General features: G+C 43.0%; 1 protein-coding gene across 5 annotated transcripts; it reads right to left on the bottom strand.

Moving 5' to 3' along the window:
* Nucleotides 1-1,028: 1,028 nt before the first annotated feature.
* LOC123156613 (protein FRA10AC1) lies at nucleotides 1,029-7,069 on the bottom strand. Of its 5 annotated transcripts, none has more exons than XR_006478252.1 (11): nucleotides 6,791-7,069; nucleotides 5,986-6,053; nucleotides 4,228-4,309; nucleotides 4,052-4,135; nucleotides 3,599-3,638; nucleotides 3,093-3,303; nucleotides 2,566-2,624; nucleotides 2,377-2,444; nucleotides 2,076-2,178; nucleotides 1,935-1,999; nucleotides 1,029-1,401 (listed from the first exon to the last, which is right to left on the bottom strand). XR_006478252.1 is itself a non-coding variant. In XM_044574760.1 (11 exons), exons 1-11 carry the CDS (start codon nucleotides 6,844-6,846, stop codon nucleotides 1,322-1,324), a joined length of 924 nt encoding a protein of 307 aa, XP_044430695.1. In that variant the 5' UTR covers nucleotides 6,847-7,069; the 3' UTR covers nucleotides 1,029-1,321. The 5 variants fall into 5 exon arrangements, 4 of the variants coding, with proteins under 4 accessions (XP_044430695.1, XP_044430697.1, XP_044430696.1 ...); XM_044574760.1 differs by having other exon boundaries at nucleotides 2,076-2,186; XM_044574762.1 differs by having other exon boundaries at nucleotides 2,076-2,186; nucleotides 3,093-3,138.
* Nucleotides 7,070-19,290: the final 12,221 nt, after the last annotated feature.

The following is a 19,290-nucleotide window of genomic DNA, read 5'->3' as shown; positions in this document are numbered from 1 at the left end:
CTGCGCGGCCTCGTCGATATAGTTAGGTAATCCACACCCAACCCCCATCCTCCTCATCTTTCTTCATCCCACAAGCCCCGATCGTTGGCGCGACAACTTCCACCTAAATCACTGCGCATCCTCCAAATAAGTGCCGCCCATAGCCATTTTGCACACAATATAGCCAGGAGCTCAAGAAGCATCTGGCAGTAGAGAAGCTAATCGCGGCCGCACGCGCGTATGAGATCGCAATGGCTGCCATGCGTGCCGACCGCCAGATCTTGGAGGAGCACCTCACCGTTGAGGCCACCATTGACACATCTGATACGTCCATTTTACATCATGTTTTTCTACTGATAGCTCTTCACTCAAGCAAATCGATATGTGCTGCAAGGTCTTGGCTCCTTTGAGGTCTACAACATCTTGTTATTCATCCAGAGTATCAATTTGTCAAGTGATGGGAGTTACATGTGCAATGCTCTCAGTTTTGGGCATTGGATGATTGCCAATTCTGCAAGACGTGTAAACATCCGTGACCACTACGCCTGTTCCCGGACTAAGGTTATGCATACAGGAGAGTCAGTTTGTCCAATGAACGAGATGCACCACACAGTTTCAGTTCCACTTATCTCAACCATCTCCAGACATGGCAGCGGTCCCAGTCGAGGCAATCCTCTTTCACATCATCTCGAATCAATAAGCTTGATCTTGAGATATGGTTCCGTTCTTGTGACCCAAGATGGAAGCTTCTTCCCTTCATATGCGACAATCTCCAACGTTTTCATCCATCTGTTTCTACAGAGTTGGGCTTGTAACATTTTGTGTGTGTGTGTGTGTGTGTGTGTGTGTGTGTGTGTGTTTTGCTTCATAAGAAATAAGTAGCTGGAAGCTGCAATTTGCCTTTTTTCAACTGTCGAGGTATAATGCAAATGCAATATCAAGTTCATCACTGTTTTTGGGTTTGAAACTAGGCAGGCTAGCTGCTATAGATACAGAAGTTCATCACCGAACCTCTCCAGCCAGAACACTGATATAGATACAGAAGTCAATGTTGCTGAAATTGTCCTTCACTCCTTCAGTGTAACACTAAAGTAGACCCACGAGTAGTTACATTCATCTTTTCTTTGACTAACAGAGTAACAGGCATCTCGATGTGAAAATGAAACAAGGGCACACATAATTACAGATAGCGCGCCTACATTGACTTGTAGTCAAAGCACATCAAGGGTCGGATTTGCAACGATTTGCTACTCCGCTACTAATGGCTTTGTTACAAGATCCGTGCTCTTTTTTTCCCCGAAAGAGCATGGAAGAACTTTTTCTGGCCACTAAGATAACCAGATCATGGGAACATGCCTTTGAGGAACTCTTCAAAACCTTCACCGTTGTTTCCTGAACTCCTTGAAGAAGCTCCCTTCCGATCTGCAGCATTTTTGCAAGAGTAAGTTTCATGCCACTGGAATCTATGGCATCCCTAAATCCCCAACAAGCGAAAGCAAGATGCATGCATGAGCACAGAATAATCGACAAGGCCCAAGGCTGTCGCAGGTTCTGGTGAGCCCAATGCAGGCATATGTTCTACTGAGCGCAGAGCCATGACATTTGCGTACATGAATAAACACAAGATCTGTGTTCCAAATAGGCCTTATTTGCAAGGTCTGAGATCAGCCGTGACCTCGGCCCATTTCCAGGTGGAAACCACACACACAGCTAAGTAGCTAACCTGAGTCAAGTGAACTCAACATTTAGGTGCCAAATATCTTGGAAGTGTTGTTCGGATTTCAGGAAAAAGGATGGTGCCAATAGGCCACAGGGATGCTATAAAAACCCTGTTTGAGATTTGGCCGCCTGAGGAGTACAGTAGCCAAGCAAGCCATTAACTAAGCATTAGACCCCTGCCCCCCAACCCAACAAAGTACATGACCAATATAAAAGGCGTATCCAATCAGCTATACCTTTTTTCTTTCTTCGATCTTTCTTGGCCTCATCCTCAGAGGTGTCATCACTTTCTTCATGTTCTCTGCAGTTTGAACAGAGTCAAAGAATGTAGTGTAAGAAAAATAATGGGGTTGGACAAGAACAAGAACTTAAGATACCTCTTTCTCTTGTCCCTGTCTTTCAACTTAATTTCCTTTTCACCGTAGGGATCCTCCTCCTTCTCTTTCTCTTTCTCCTTCAGCCTCTTATAAGCAAGCTTTTCTGCACATCTTTCATAATGTACTACAATCAGGCTAAATAATAAATTGGGCACTTGCTTGAACAAAATGAAAGCACAAAAGACAAAGCAAGATTCAGTGATCCAAGGGAAAGTTAAAGAAATATAACTATCATGGTAAGAAAGAGCAGTGCCAAATCTGGTTCAAACAAATCCTATTATGGAACAGTGGATTCACTAACCTCTTGCAAGCTACCAGCTTCACTAGTGCTTGTTTCTGCTCCCCTGCCTCAACATAAGAAAAATTCACCTGAAAATGATGAAGAGAAAAATGTAAGTACTACAAATACAGCTGAAACAGTTCTTTATAAAATGTGTTTTCTGTTTTACACATTTTGGCATGAGCAATAGGATTTTAGTCAAGAACATACCTCATAACTACCTAGCCCATGTTTTTCATCACAATGCCTACTGCCACAGATAAATTGCCCTGCAAAAGAGCATATTCTGACCATTGCTAAAGATTTTGTATTGATTCTGAACAAGAAATGTCTGATCCTGTTTAAGCGAATAGACAATTTTCAGGAAAAAAAAAACAAATTCTGCATTGTCTAACACCTTAGTATAATTAGAAAAGAGAACTACAATGATGGCTTCCAAAATCTAGAGAATCAGTTATGATTTGTTTTTGAGTTTGGTGGTAATTTGGTGCAAGCACCCAAACTGCACTCAGACATACAGCTAAATAAAAGAAAAGTATGCCTAATAGTATAAAGAAATAAAGCTTTAAGCTCAGTAACGTTTAATTACAATTTCTTTAAATACCCTTTTAAGTTCTAGACTTCCATCTGAATGGCCTGTTACTAGCAACAGAAAACTGATACAATTTAAGTTCAGTCATACTTTTCAGAAAAATGATTTTAGATGGAAATTAATAGACAGGATTGCTTAAGAATACCTTTGCCAGATATCACTTCCTTTTCTGTTCTCCATCTCAATCCAATCTGCAGGAGAATATACCCTTGTAAGATGGGATTCATATCCAAAACTACAGATGATTTTAGAAGGAAAAAAAACTGGTTGGGCATCCATTCATCATCCTGCCACTGAAAATGCACAACTGCCATATCGTTAATAGTTGTTCGCTTCTGTGTTACAAGGGTGCATGCCTGCCAGAACATAATATGAAAAATGGGCAGGTTGGCAAAATGGTTCTTGCAATATGCACATTGATGCAGATTCACAACCAAAAAAACAATTTTCTAGTTATTCCCGATGTGCATTAATTTTATGAAATATGAATTCATCAAGGTCACAAGAGTATCACAATTGGAAGGACACCTATTGTTGCCTTTAGATGTCCCTCAAAAAGTCATGCCATGCATTCTTCCTTTTGTATATGATTCAAGACTAAAGGAGAAACTACATGTTTACATCAAGAAACAGTATTCATTGACACCATACCTTGCATTTTTTATACTGGGTCATGTCAGCAATGCAATACCTGCCTCAAGTTAAGGACCCTAAGTACATTATAGTTAAATCTTACAAAATTACAAATAACAGCACATATATCAAATACAGCTCCCATTTATACAAGCAATGATCAATACTGGCTGAGAGAAAGCACAAGTTCATGAGGCATTGAGGTGAAACCATGAAGCACTTAAGTCTTCATGCAGAAGATCAAACCAATACAGAGGACAGCAAGAGATATATGCCCTTTACAGGTTTAAGATACATTCACATGCCTTATGCCTATTTACATTACCAAACTATTAAACAACTATATGTAATGACATTAGCATCAGCATACATGAACTTGTTATTTCACAAAATTATCTGAAAAATATGCCATGTACTGACATGTCCTCGTAGAAAGAACAATGCAATATAAAATATACTAAAAATGGATACTCTTTAAAAAGCTTGTCATAGTAACGTTTGACCAGCCTCTTCTCCCAAGTTGAATCCATGTCATCTTCCTCTGAAAGAATGAACCTTTCAAATGATAGAAGAAGAAAAGTGAGGCATTTATGAAATTATGAGTTTCCTAAAACCACAGGCATATGTTAATAGGATGTGGTTCAGACCTGTATCCTTCTCTCAATGTATCTTTATCAGTTTTGATGGGCAGACTGTTATCCACATTTTTCTGATGGCCATAAAACTGAACTGTTGAAAGGTAAAGACATATATCAGTGGCACACAGAAAATGAATGATGGATATCATGTACGCTAAGGTTAAAAGAACTGTAAGGTTGAGTGTCTGATCTCCAATTCTTTCTACAACGAAGGGGTCTATTCTTTCATTCCGCTATTTTGTGAGATTGGGATGCATTAAAAAAAAGTTTGGCAATGAAGCGATGATCTATCTATGTGTTGACATTTGGCAAAAAAAAATGCACCATTGCACAGGACTGGTTATCAATATATTGGAGACCAGGACATAATCCTATGTTAAAAATGCATATTACAATGTTATCTATATTAAGCTAGGTAACAAGTTATAGTAGAAATACACGATCCATGTATGGATGAAGGTAGCCCCCAATTATTCCTTAAGTAGAGGGGACTGTTCATCATTCAGTTTCTTTGGGAAACCAAGGCTGAGCAAATAAATAGCTCATTATATGCCAATTGCCCCAGTTTCCATTTCACTATGAAAGGGCAACTCAATCATCTATCCACACTTTACATCGGGACAAGGTAACAATATATCACAATTAAAGGTACTACTAAAGCAGGCTCACCAGCATACTGAATGAATGTAATCAACTACAATGGCAGAAGCCTACACAGGTAACCAGATTCTAGTGTGATGGTTGCTCACTTCTACACAGAATTCAGCATTTGAGATAACTAGAAATAACAGGAGCACAGGAAGGCTGCGGGACAAATTTTGGAGAATCGATGGCTATGTTTGTATGTGGAGTTACAGCAGAACTGCAACTGTTTTTTGCATACTTGAAAGTTACAACTTACACGTGTCCACTGTTTTGAACACTATTATTGCTAACAATTATAATTTGGCTTGCCTAACTCATGATTCATTACCATGCCATTTTATTCCCAAACCATTTTGCTCAACCACAAATAAATACCTGAACCAACACAATTCCAGAAGCAATCAGCAAAAAGGGGGAGTCGTTATGTGACCTGTCTATGGTTGACATTGGGCAAAAGATATAAATCCCATATTAAAAATCCATGTTAGAATGTTGTCTGTATTAAGCTAGGTGACAAGTTACACATAGAAATACAAAATCCATGTATGGATGAAGGTAGCCCCCAATTGTTCCTTAAGTAGAGGGGACTGTTCAACATCCAGTTCCTTTTGGAAACCAAGACTAAGCAAATAAATGACTCGTTATATGCCAGTGCCCCAGTTTCCGTTTCACCATTGAGACAAGGTACAAATATATTAGACTTAAAGCTACTCTAAAGCAGGATCACCAGCACAATGAATGGTTGTGATCAATTACAAAGCCAGAAGCATATATAGTAGTTGTGGTGTGTTGGATGCTGAATTCCATACATAGGTCAGCACTTGAACTAATTAGTAATAACACAAGCACAAGAAGTTTGCAGGGTCAATTTTGTATGTGTAGTTACATCGGAAATGCAAGTTTTTAGTGGACTTGCAATTTACAAATCTTGCCTGTTCTTTGAACCCCCACCACCAAGTATAATTTGGTTTACGTAACCCGTGATTTCGTTACCATGCTATCTTATTCAAAACCCTTTTTTGTCAACCATAACCAACATAAATCCAGAGTCAATCAGAAAAAATGGGGCAAAGATAATAACAGCATGCTTTTGCAGGAAACAGCAGCAGCAACAGATCATACCGTAATCCTTCATGAACTTCTTATGGCGATCGTATGCATTGAGCCCCTGGATGTGCGACTGGTACTGCCTGCATCCATCAATCCAACATCCAGAGCAGCCTATGAACCACAAGCAAACTAACGAAAAGATAGACTCAACGGCCAAAAACCATTGCCTTCGATTAGCACACTAGGCTACTCTAACTTGTACTACCTCCGTTACATAATATAAGACCTTTTCACTATATAGACTACATACAGAGCAAAATGAATGAATCTACACTCTAGAATATGACTACATACATCCGTATGTACTACATACGGAGCAAAATGAATGAATCTACACTCTAGAATATGACTACATACATCCGTATGTACTCCATAGTGGAATCTCTAAAAGGTCTTATATTTAGGAACAGAGGGAGTACAAGGCAATTATGGGCCAAGAAGTAAATTAAAGTTCACGGACACAATTATTTTGCATATCACCAGGATAAAAAGAAGTAGCAAACCGTGCAGAACATTGTAAAACACAGCATTACTTCTGCAGGGAGATTAGTTGTGTATCCTCGAGAATTAAAAGTACTAAACCATGTGAGGATTGTATCATCAAATAATTAAAAGTACTAAACCATGTGAGCATTTCTCGTTAACAGCCTTAACAGCACGGAATTTAGAATAAAAAAAAGCTAGGGTTTTTATAGCCGATTCCAGCAGAAAAAAAAAATCAAATAATAGAAGGCACCAAATCGACGAGTAATAAATCGGAGAAGGTAAAGAGAGGGACGCGACGAGATGGGGCGGTTGCCGCGCCAGAGATCCTTACATCTTCCTCTCCTCCCTGTCGAAGATGGCGGACTTGAGCCGCCCCAGCGACGCCATCGCGCTCTCTCGCCCGCTCCGCCTCGTCGGAGGCCCTCAGGAGCCGCGACCGGCGCACGAGCACCAGCCTACCGACAGGGTGCCGCGCCGGGGCTTGGGGGAGGATGGTAAAGCGAGCGCCTGGTGTGGCGGCGCTGGAGGATGGAGCCTTGAGGTGGCAGAAGGGAACCACGATGTGGGTCGCCGGCCGCTCCTGGACCAACTTGCCGCGTCCGCTAGAGCCCATCTCACGGGCCGGGCTTTTTAGCAGCCTAGCACAAAGGGCCCCCTCAAAAGAAAATACAAAGTTCCCTCAAAAAAAAAATACAAAGGGCACGTCCTAACGTACCCGTTTTTTTCTTTAAACTGGAACATGCATTCCATTACTTTAACCAAGCTCAGCAGACTCGCTGGCTACCAGATCATACACGCAACTTGGGGCTTGGTCCTTCCACCAAGTACACGACACATTTGCTCGAAATCCCCAATCAGTTAGGGTATGAGCAACCTTATTACATAGCCGCTTACAGTGCTTAAATTCAAAAGCATCAAGAGATGCATAACAAAGGTTACGCACATCACGCAGCAGAACTCCAATCAATGATAGGTCATGGTCGCCAGAGTTGATGGCGTTTACCAGCTGCAAGGAATCCGATTCGAAGACCACCTGGTGAATACCCATCTCCGCCGCAGCTTCAATGGCTTGCACACACGCCATTGCTTCAGCATGGAGTGGCGAAGCAAGATGTTCAAGTTTGCCCACACATGCTCCAATGAACTCCCCTTGACTCGATCTAGAAACGCATCCCCAGGCTCCACTTCCCTGTTCAGCATAAAATGCCGCATCAAAGTTAACTTTAACCTGTCCTTCAGTCGGTCTAGTCCATGCTGCAACCGTAGGCTGCCCACCGGATGCCTCCGTTGTACCCGCCCCCCCCCCCCTGAAATCATCACACAGCCTTCGAACATTGTAAGCAATCGCCTCACATGCCTTTACCTTCTCCCCTTGATTTGCTTTCTTCCTGGTGTTCCACCATTCCCAGAGCAGCATGAGCACAAGATCGCGTCGTGATGGTGCCAAGGACCACACACGTTCAAAGATCATCCTGGGGTTCGCACACTCTAGCAGAGAAGTGTGCACATCCTCGAGTTGTAACTCTCTCCAGAGGTGCTTTGACCTGTTTGCACTTCAAAAACAGATGACCACCATCCTCGTCCATTCTCATGCATACCGGACAACAGGTATCCAACTCGACATGTTTCCTCTTGATGTTCATACGCGTCGGCAGAGAGTTATGTGCAAAATGCCACAAAAACATCCGTACTTTGGGTGGGAGCTCCAGCCTCTAGATTTTAGTCCATTTCTACACGTCCTTCGGCATGGCCGCTGTCGACGAGCTTGCATCCCTGTTGAGGGCTGCATCTCTCAAGCTGGTCCCTAAGTGGTATGCTGACTTTACCGAGAAGATCCCCCTCGGATCAAAATGCCAAGCTGGCTGGTCCTCCATCCCACTTCGGACTGGGATCGCAAGGATATCTCTCGCATCTTCAGGACAGAACAAGTCTAAGACTAGTTCCTCATCCCAATTCTCAGTAACTGGGTTCATCAACTCAGAGACTCTGTCAAGCAGCACCCCCGTGCGGTTCGTACGGGGCCTCCTAGTGATCCCTCGAGGCAGCCATGGGTCATCCCAAATGCGCACATTGTCCCCTGTACCAATCCTCCACACTATACATTGCTTAAGTAAAACAATACCTTTCAAGATACTTCTCCAAGTATATGACATATCTCTTCTGCTACATGCCTCTAACATCGAGCAGTGTGGGAAGTAGCGAGCCTTCAATACTCGCGCAATCAAAGTGTCCGGTTCTTGTAATAGCCGCCACCCAGATACGTCTCCACCGTATTTATAATTTATGAAGTATTTATGCCATGTTTACAATAGTTTTATATGATTTTGGTATGATTTGATTAGAACTAACCCGGACTGGCGTTGTTTTCAGAAGAACTACCGCGGTGTTGTTTTTGTGCTGAAATAAAAGTTCTCGGAATGCGCTGAAAATCAATAGAGAATTTTTCTGGAAAATATAAAAAATACTAGAACAAAGAGTTACTGGAGGGGAGTCCCGTGGGCCCCACGAGGGTGGAGGGCGCGCCCCTGCCTCGTGGACTCTCGGTGGGGCGCCCTGACTTGTTCTCGACGTCAACCTCTCCTATAAATGCCCAAACCTCCAGAAAATAACCTAGATCGGAAGTTCCACTGTCGCAAGCCTCTGTAGCCATGAGAAATCAATCTAGGCCCTCTCTGGCACCCTGCCGGAGGGGGCTATCATCACCGGAGGCCATGGAGAAGGATCTTGGAGGGGCCATCATCGCCATGAAGGCCAAGGACCAGAGGGGGAACATCTCCCCAACCAGGGGGGAGGCCATGGAGGAGGAAGCGCAAGGGGATAACCTCTCCTCCTCTCTCTCGGTGATGCTAGAGTGCCATCGGGAGGGGAATCATCACCGCGGTGATCGTCACCATCCTCATCTCTTTTACGCGGTCCACTCTCCCGCACCCTGCTGTAATCCCTAATTGAACATGGTGCTTTATGCCACATATTATGATCCAATGATGTGTTGCCATCCTATGATGTTTTGAGTAGATATCCTTTGTCTTTGGGTTGATTGATGATCTAGATTGGTATGAGTTGTATGTTTTATTTTGGTGTTGTCCTATTGTGCCCTCCGTGTCGTGCAAGCATGAGGGATTCCCGTTGTAGGGTGTTGCAATACGTTCATGATTCGCTTATAGTGGGTTGCTTGAGTGACAGAAACATAAACCCGAGTAAGGGGGTTGTTGCGTATGGGATAAAGGGGACTTGATATGTTAATGCTATGGTTGGGTTTTACCTTAATGATCTTTAGTAGTTGCGGATGCTTGCTAGAGTTCCAATCATAAGTGCATATGATCCAAGAAGAGAAAATATGTTAGCTTATGCCTCTCCCTCATATGAAATTGCAATAGTGATTACCGGTATTGTTAACAATTGCCAGGACAATTCCGCACACCAACCCATCATTATTCCAAACTCGCTATTTATAATACTTAAGTAATATATTCTAACTCTATTATAACAACAACTACTTTTATATTTTAGCTCTAAGATATCATACAAAGTTATCCTCTTCATACCCACAATATAGTTTTATTTCTCGTTTCTAGTTGGAAGCAAACATTCGTTGTACATAGAGTCATATCAGTGGCAGATAGGACTTGAGAGAATATTGATCTTACCTTTAGCTCCTTATGGTTTCGACACTCCATGCTTATCACTTCCACCTTTGGAAATTGCTACGATGATTCCCTGCACTTGGGGATTATCAAGCTCTTTTCTGGCGCCGTTGCCGGGGAGCAATAGCGTGGGGTTGATATTATCGTGTGTGCTTGTTTGCTTTCTTCACTAAGTAGTTTTTGTTTTTCCTTTTAGTTTTGCTTAATTATGGGTGAAACATACAAAAAAAATCAAAAAATGAAAATACAAAAAGATGCACTTGCCTCATATGCCTAAAAAGTTTTTCAAAAGAGAAGTGATTGGAAAGTTATGGATTGAAGAAGTGAGGGTCGACCTTGAGCACTTGTGTTCATGCTCATGGAAACAATGTAGAAACTTTCATGGAAGTTTCTCTGTAAATAATTATCCCCTTGTATATACCCATTGTATTATAAAAATAATGTGCCAAACTTTGGTTTTAGGATGATTAGAATGCTTGTTTACTATGTGTAGTACAAAACAGAAACTTTGGTTGTAGCGCGTGAATTTACATTTCTTACTGGAAAGTAAAATGGGTCTGAAACTTTTTGCACATTACTTTTGTACAAATTGTTTAAATTTTCATATTTTTTTGAATTTTTTGGAGTTACAGGAGTTTACTAAATTTCTAGATTACTGCAGACTGTCCTGTTTTTGACAGATTCTGTTTTCTATGTGTTGTTCGCTTATTTTGATGAATCCATGGGTAGTATCGGGGGGTATGAACCATGGTGAAGTTGGAATATAGTATATAAAGTGCTAATATGAAATTGGAACGATTTTACTGAAGGAAATATGCCCTAGAGGCAATAATAAAGTTATTATTTATTTCCTCATATCATGATAAATGTTTATTATTCATGCTAGAATTGTATTAACCGGAAACATGATACATGTGTGAATACATAGACAAACATATAGTCACTAGTATGCCTCTACTTGACTAGCTCATTAATCAAAGATGGTTATGTTTCCTAAACCATAGACATGTGTTGTCATTTGATTAACAGGATCACATCATTAGGAGAATGATGTGATTGACATGACCCATTCCGTTAGCCTAGCACTTGATTGTTTAGTATATTGTTATTGCTTTCTTCATGACTTATACATGTTCCTGTAACTATGAGATTATGCAACTCCCATTTACCGGAGGAACACTTTGGGTACTACCAAACGTCACAACGTAACTGGGTGATTATAAAGGAGTACTACAGGTGTCTCCGAAGGTACATGTTGAGTTGGCGTATTTCGAGATTAGGTTTTGTCACTCCGATTGTCGGAGAGGTATCTCTGGGCCCTCTCGGTAATGCACATCACTATAAGCCTTGCAAGCAATGTGACCAATGAGTTGGTTACGGGATGATGCATTACGTAACGAGTAAAGAGACTTGCCGGTAACGAGATTGAACTAGGTATTGGATACCGACGATCAAATCTCGGGCAAGTAACATACCGATGACAAAGGGAACAACGTATGTTGTTATGCGGTTTGACCGATAAAGATCTTCGTAGAATATGTAGGAACCAATATGGGCATCCAGGTTCCGCTATTGGTTATTGACCGAGAATAGTTCTAGGTCATGTCTACATAGTTCTCGAACCCGTAGGGTCCGCACGCTTAACGTTACGATGACAGTTTTATTATGAGTTTATAAGTTTTGATGTACCGAAGTTTGTTCGGAGTCCCGGATGTGATCACGGACATGACGAGGAGTCTCGAAATGGTCGAGACATAAAGATTGATATATTGGACGACTATATTCGGACACCGGAAGTGTTCCGGACGTTTTCGGAGAAAACCGGAGTGCCGGAGGGTTACCGGAACCCCCCGGGGAGAGATAATGGGCCACATGGGCCTTGGTGGAAAGAGAGAGGGGCGGCCAGGGTGGGCCGCGCGCCCCCTCTCCCTCTGGTCCGAATTGGACTAGGAGGGGGGGCGGCGCCCCCCTCTTTCCTTCCCCCTCTCCCCCTTCCTTCCCCTCCTAGTAGGAGTAGGAAAGGGGGAGTCCTACTCCTACTAGGAGGAGGACTCCTCCTCCTTGGCGCGCCCACAAGGGCCGGCCGGCCTCCCCCCTTGCTCCTTTATATACAGGGGCAGGGGGGCACCCTAGAACACACAAGTTGATCTACGGATCGTTCCTTAGCCGTGTGCGGTGCCCCCCTCCACCATATTCCACCTCGGTCATATCGTCGCGGAGTTTAGGCGAAGCCCTGCGCCGGTAGAGCATCATCATCGTCACCACGCCGTCGTGCTGACGGAACTCATCCCCGACACTTTGCTGGATCGGAGTCCGGGGATCGTCATCGAGCTGAACGTGTGCTGAACTCGGAGGTGCCGTACGTTCGGTACTTGGATCGGTCGGATCGTGAAGACGTACGACTACATCAACCGCGTTGTCATAACGCTTCCGCTTACGGTCTACGAGGGTACGTGGACAACACTCTCCCCTCTCGTTGCTATGCCATCACCATGATCTTGCGTGTACGTAGGAAATTTTTTGAAATTACTACGTTCCCCAACAGTGGCATCCGAGCCTAGGTTTTATGCGTTGATGTTATATGCACGAGTAGAACACAAGTGAGTTGTGGGCGATACAAGTCATACTGCTTACCAGCATGTCATACTTTGGTTCGGCGGTATTGTGAGATGAAGCGGCCCGGACCGACATTACGCGTACGCTTACGCGAGACTGGTTTCACCGTTACGAGCACTTGTGCTTAAAGGTGGCTGGCGGGTGTCTGTCTCTCTCACTTTAGCTGAATCGAGTGTGGCTACGCCCGGTCCTTGCGAAGGTTAAAACAACACTAACTTGACGAACTATCGTTGTGGTTTTGATGCGTAGGTAAGAACGGTTCTTGCTAAGCCCGTAGCAGCCACGTAAAATTTGCAACAACAAAGTAGAGGACGTCTAACTTGTTTTTGCAGGGCATGTTGTGATGTGATATGGTCAAGACGTGATGCTATATTTTATTGTATGAGATGATCATGTTTTGTAACCGAAGTTATCGGCAACTGGCAGGAGCCATATGGTTGTCGCTTTATTGTATGAAATGCAAACGCCCTGTAATTGCTTTACTTTATCACTAAGCGGTAGCGATAGTCGTAGAAGCAATAGATGGCGTAACGACAACGATGCTACGATGGAGATCAAGGTGTCGCGCCGGTGACGATGGTGATCACGACGGTGCTTCGAAGATGGAGATCACAAGCACAAGATGATGATGGCCATATCATATCACTTATATTGATTGCATGTGATGTTTATCCTTTATGCATCTTATCTTGCTTTGATTGACGGTAGCATTTTAAGATGATCTCTCACTAATTATCAAGAAGTGTTCTCCCTGAGTATGCACCGTTGCGAAAGTTCTTCGTGCTGAGACACCACGTGATGATCGGGTGTGATAGGCTCTACGTTCAAATACAACGGGTGCAAAACAGTTGCACACGCGGAATACTCGGGTTAAACTTGACGAGCCTAGCATATACAGATATGGCCTCGGAACACGGAGACCGAAAGGTCGAGCGTGAATCATATAGTAGATATGATCAACATAATGATGTTCACCATTGAAACTACTCCATCTCACGTGATGATCGGACATGGTTTAGTTGATTTGGATCACGTGATCACTTAGATGACTAGAGAGATGTCTGTCTAAGTGGGAGTTCTTAAGTAATATGATTAATTGAACTTAAATTTATCATGAACTTAGTACCTGATAGTATTTTGCTTGTCTATGTTTGTTGTAGATAGATGGCTCGTGCTGTTGTTCCGTTGAATTTTAATGCGTTCCTTGAGAAAGCAAAGTTGAAAGATGATGGTAGCAATTACACGGACTGGGTCCGTAACCTGAGGATTATCCTCATTGCTGCACAGAAGAATTACGTCCTGGAAGCACCGCTGGGTGCCAGGCCTGCTGCTGATGCAACTGACGATGTTAAGAACGTCTGGCAGAGCAAAGCTGATGACTACTCGATAGTTCAGTGTGCCATGCTTTACGGCTTAGAACCGGGTCTTCAACGACGTTTTGAACGTCATGGGGCATATGAGATGTTCCAGGAGTTGAAGTTAATATTTCAAGCAAATGCCCGGATTGAGAGATATGAAGTCTCCAATAAGTTCTATAGCTGCAAGATGGAGGAGAATAGTTCTGTCAGTGAACACATACTCAAAATGTCTGGGTATAATAATCACTTGATTCAACTGGGAGTTAATCTTCCTGATGATAGTGTCATTGACAGAATTCTCCAATCACTGCCACCAAGCTACAAGAGCTTCGTGATGAACTATAATATGCAAGGGATGGACAAGACTATTCCCGAGCTCTTCGCAATGCTAAAAGCCGCGGAGGTAGAAATCAAGAAGGAGCATCAAGTGTTGATGGTTAACAAGACCACCAGTTTCAAGAAAAAGGGCAAAGGGAAGAAGAAGGGGAACTTCAAGAAGAACAGCAAACAAGTTGCTGCTCAAGAGAAGAAACCCAAGTCTGGACCAAAGCCTGAAACTGAGTGCTTCTACTGCAAGCAGACTGGACACTGGAAGCGGAACTGCCCCAAGTATTTGGCGGATAAGAAGGATGGCAAAGTGAACAAAGGTATATGTGATATACATGTTATTGATGTGTACCTTACTAATGCTCGCAGTAGTACCTGGGTATTTGATACTGGTTCTGTTGCTAATATTTGCAACTCGAAACAGGGACTACGGATTAAGCGAAGATTGGCTAAGGACGAGGTGACGATGCGCGTGGGAAATGGTTCCAAAGTCGATGTGATCGCGGTCGGCACGCTACCTCTACATCTACCATCGGGATTAGTTTTAGACCTAAATAATTGTTATTTGGTGCCAGCGTTAAGCATGAACATTATATCTGGATCTTGTTTGATGCGAGACGGTTATTCATTTAAATCAGAGAATAATGGTTGTTCTATTTATATGAGTAATATCTTTTATGGTCATGCACCCTTGAAGAGTGGTCTATTTTTATTGAATCTCGATAGTAGTGATACACATATTCATAGTGTTGAAACCAAAAGATGCAGAGTTGATAATGATAGTGCAACTTATTTATGGCACTGCCGTTTAGGTCATATCGGTGTAAAGCGCATGAAGAAACTCCATACTGATGGGCTTTTGGAATCACTTGATTATGAATCACTTGGTACTTGCGAACCGTGCCTTATGGGCAAGATGACTAAAACGCCGTTCTCCGGAACTATGGAGCGAGCAACTGATTTGTTGGAAATCATACATACTGATGTTTGTGGTCCAATGAATGTTGAGGCTCGCGGCGGGTATCGTTATTTTCTCACCTTCACAGATGACTTGAGCAGATATGGGTATATCTACTTGATGAAACACAAGTCTGAAACATTTGAAAAGTTCAAAGAATTTCAGAGTGAAGTGGAAAATCATCGTAACAAGAAAATAAAGTTTCTACGATCTGATCGTGGAGGAGAATATTTGAGTTACGAGTTTGGTTTACATTTGAAACAATGCGGAATAATTTCGCAACTCACGCCACCCGGAACACCACAACGAAATGGTCTGTCCGAACGTCGTAATCGTACTTTACTAGATATGGTGCGATCTATGATGTCTCTTACTGATTTACCGCTATCGTTTTGGGGTTATGCTTTAGAGAAGGCCGCATTCACGTTAAATAGGGCACCATCAAAATCCGTTGAGACGACGCCTTATGAACTGTGGTTTGGCAAGAAACCAAAGTTGTCGTTTCTCAAAGTTTGGGGCTGCGATGCTTATGTGAAGAAACTTCAACCAGATAAGCTAGAACCTAAATCGGAGAAATGTGTCTTCATAGGATACCCAAAAGAGATCATTGGGTACACCTTCTATCACAGATCTGAGGGCAAGATTTTTGTTGCTAAAATCGGATCCTTTCTAGAGAAGGAGTTTCTCTCGAAAGAAGTGAGTGGGAGGAAAGTAGAACTTGATGAGATAACTGTATCTACTCCCTTGTTGGAAAGTAGTTCATCACAAGAACCGGTTCCTGTGACAACTACACCAATTAGTGAGGAAGCTAATGATATTGATCATGAAACTTCAGATCAAGTTTCTACTGAACCTCGTAGGTCTACCAGAGTAAGATCCGCACCAGAGTGGTACGGTAATCCTATTCTGGAAGTCATGTTACTTGACCATGATGAACCTACGAACTATGAGGAAGCGATGATGAGCCCAGATTCCGCAAAATGGCTAGAGGCCATGAAATCTGAGATGGGATCCATGTATGAGAACAAAGTATGGACTTTGGTTGACTTGCCCGATGATCGGCAAGCCATTGAGAATAAATGGATCTTTAAGAAGAAGACTGACGCTGATGGTAATGTAACTGTCTATAAAGCTCGACTTGTTGCGAAAGGTTTTCGACAAGTTCAAGGGGTTGACTACGATGAGACTTTCTCACCCGTAGCGATGCTTAAGTCTGTCCGAATCATGTTAGCTATTGCTGCATTTCATGATTATGAAATCTGGCAAATGGATGTCAAAACTGCATTCTTGAATGGATTTCTGGAAGAAGAGTTGTATATGATGCAGCCAGAAGGTTTTGTTGATCCAAAAGGTGCTAACAAAGTGTGCAAGCTCCAGCGATCCATTTATGGACTGGTGCAAGCATCTCGGAGTTGGAATAAACGCTTTGATAGTGTGATCAAAGCATATGGTTTTATACAGACTTTTGGAGAAGCCTGTATTTACAAGAAAGTGAGTGGGAGCTCTGTAGCATTTCTGATATTATATGTAGATGACATATTATTAATTGGAAATGATATAGAATTTCTGGATAGCATAAAGGGATACTTGAATAAAAGTTTTTCAATGAAAGATCTAGGTGAAGCTGCTTACATATTGGGCATCAAGATCTATAGAGATAGATCAAGACGCTTAATAGGACTTTCACAAAGCACATACCTTGATAAAATTTTGAAAAAGTTCAAAATGGATCAGGCAAAGAAAGGGTTCTTGCCCGTGCTTCAAGGTGTGAAGTTGAGTCAAACTCAATGCCCGACCACAGCAGAAGATAGAGAGAAAATGAAAGATATTCCCTATGCTTCAGCCATAGGCTCTATCATGTATGCAATGCTGTGTACCAGACCTGACGTATGCTTAGCAATAAGTTTGGCAGGGAGGTACCAAAGTAATCCAGGAGTGGATCACTGGACAGCGGTCAAGAACATCCTGAAATACCTGAAAAGGACTAAGGATATGTTTCTCGTATATGGAGGTGACAAAGAGCTAGTCGTAAATGGTTACGTCGATGCAAGCTTTGACACTGATCCGGACGATTCTAAATCGCAAACCGGATACGTGTTTTTATTAAACGGTGGAGCTGTAAGTTGGTGCAGTTCTAAACAAAGCGTCGTGGCGGGATCTACATGTGAAGCGGAGTACATAGCTGCTTCGGAAGCAGCAAATGAAGGAGTCTGGATGAAGGAGTTCATTTCCGATCTAGGTGTCATACCTAGTGCATCGGGACCAATGAAGATCTTCTGTGACAATACTGGTGCAATTGCTTTGGCAAAGGAATCCAGATTTCACAAGAGGACCAAGCACATCAAGAGACGCTTCAATTCCATCCGGGACCAAGTCCAAGTGGGAGACATAGAAATTTGCAAGATACATACGGATCTGAATGTTGCAGACCCATTGACTAAGCCTCTCTCACGAGCAAAACATGATCAGCACCAAGACTCCATGGGTGTTAGAATCATTACTATGTAATCTAGATTATTGACTCTAGTGCAAGTGGGAGACTGAAGGAAATATGCCCTAGAGGCAATAATAAAGTTATTATTTATTTCCTCATATCATGATAAATGTTTATTATTCATGCTAGAATTGTATTAACCGGAAACATGATACATGTGTGAATACATAGACAAACATATAGTCACTAGTATGCCTCTACTTGACTAGCTCATTAATCAAAGATGGTTATGTTTCCTAACCATAGACATGTGTTGTCATTTGATTAACGGGATCACATCATTAGGAGAATGATGTGATTCACATGACCCATTCCGTTAGCCTAGCACTTGATCGTTTAGTATATTGCTATTGCTTTCTTCATGACTTATACATGTTCCTGTAACTATGAGATTATGCAACTCCCGTTTACCGGAGGAACACTTTGGGTACTACCAAACGTCACAACGTAACTGGGTGATTATAAAGGAGTACTACAGGTGTCTCCGAAGGTACATGTTGAGTTGGCGTATTTCGAGATTAGGTTTTGTCACTCCGATTGTCGGAGAGGTATCTCTGGGCCCTCTCGGTAATGCACATCACTATAAGCCTTGCAAGCAATGTGACCAATGAGTTGGTTACGGGATGATGCATTACGTAACGAGTAAAGAGACTTGCCGGTAACGAGATTGAACTAGGTATTGGATACCGACGATCAAATCTCGGGCAAGTAACATACCGATGACAAAGGGAACAACGTATGTTGTTATGCGGTTTGACCGATAAAGATCTTCGTAGAATATGTAGGAACCAATATGGGCATCCAGGTTCCGCTATTGGTTATTGACCGAGAATAGTTCTAGGTCATGTCTACATAGTTCTCGAACCCGTAGGGTCCGCACGCTTAACGTTACGATGACAGTTTTATTATGAGTTTATAAGTTTTGATGTACCGAAGTTTGTTCGGAGTCCCGGATGTGATCACGGACATGACGAGGAGTCTCGAAATGGTCGAGACATAAAGATTGATATATTGGACGACTATATTCGGACACCGGAAGTGTTCCGGACGTTTTCGGAGAAACCGGAGTGCCGGAGGGTTACCAGAACCCCCCGGGGAGAGATAATGGGCCACATGGGCCTTGGTGGAAAGAGAGAGGGGCGGCCAGGGTGGGCCGCGCGCCCCCTCTCCCTCTGGCCTGAATTGGACTAGGAGGGGGGGCGGCGCCCCCCCTCTTTCCTCCCCCCTCTCACCCTTCCTTCCCCTCCTAGTAGGAGTAGGAAAGGGGGAGTCCTACTCCTACTAGGAGGAGGACTCCTCCTCCTTGGCGCGCCCACAAGGGCCGGCCGGCCTCCCCCCTTGCTCCTTTATATACAGGGGCAGGGGGGCACCCTAGAACACACAAGTTGATCTACGGATTGTTCCTTAGCCGTGTGCGGTGCCCCCCTCCACCAT

Source organism: Triticum aestivum, chromosome 7B (assembly GCF_018294505.1).
Source record: "Triticum aestivum cultivar Chinese Spring chromosome 7B, IWGSC CS RefSeq v2.1, whole genome shotgun sequence".
Taxonomy (NCBI): domain Eukaryota; kingdom Viridiplantae; phylum Streptophyta; class Magnoliopsida; order Poales; family Poaceae; genus Triticum; species Triticum aestivum.
This window is presented reverse-complemented; position numbering and strand designations above follow the sequence as displayed.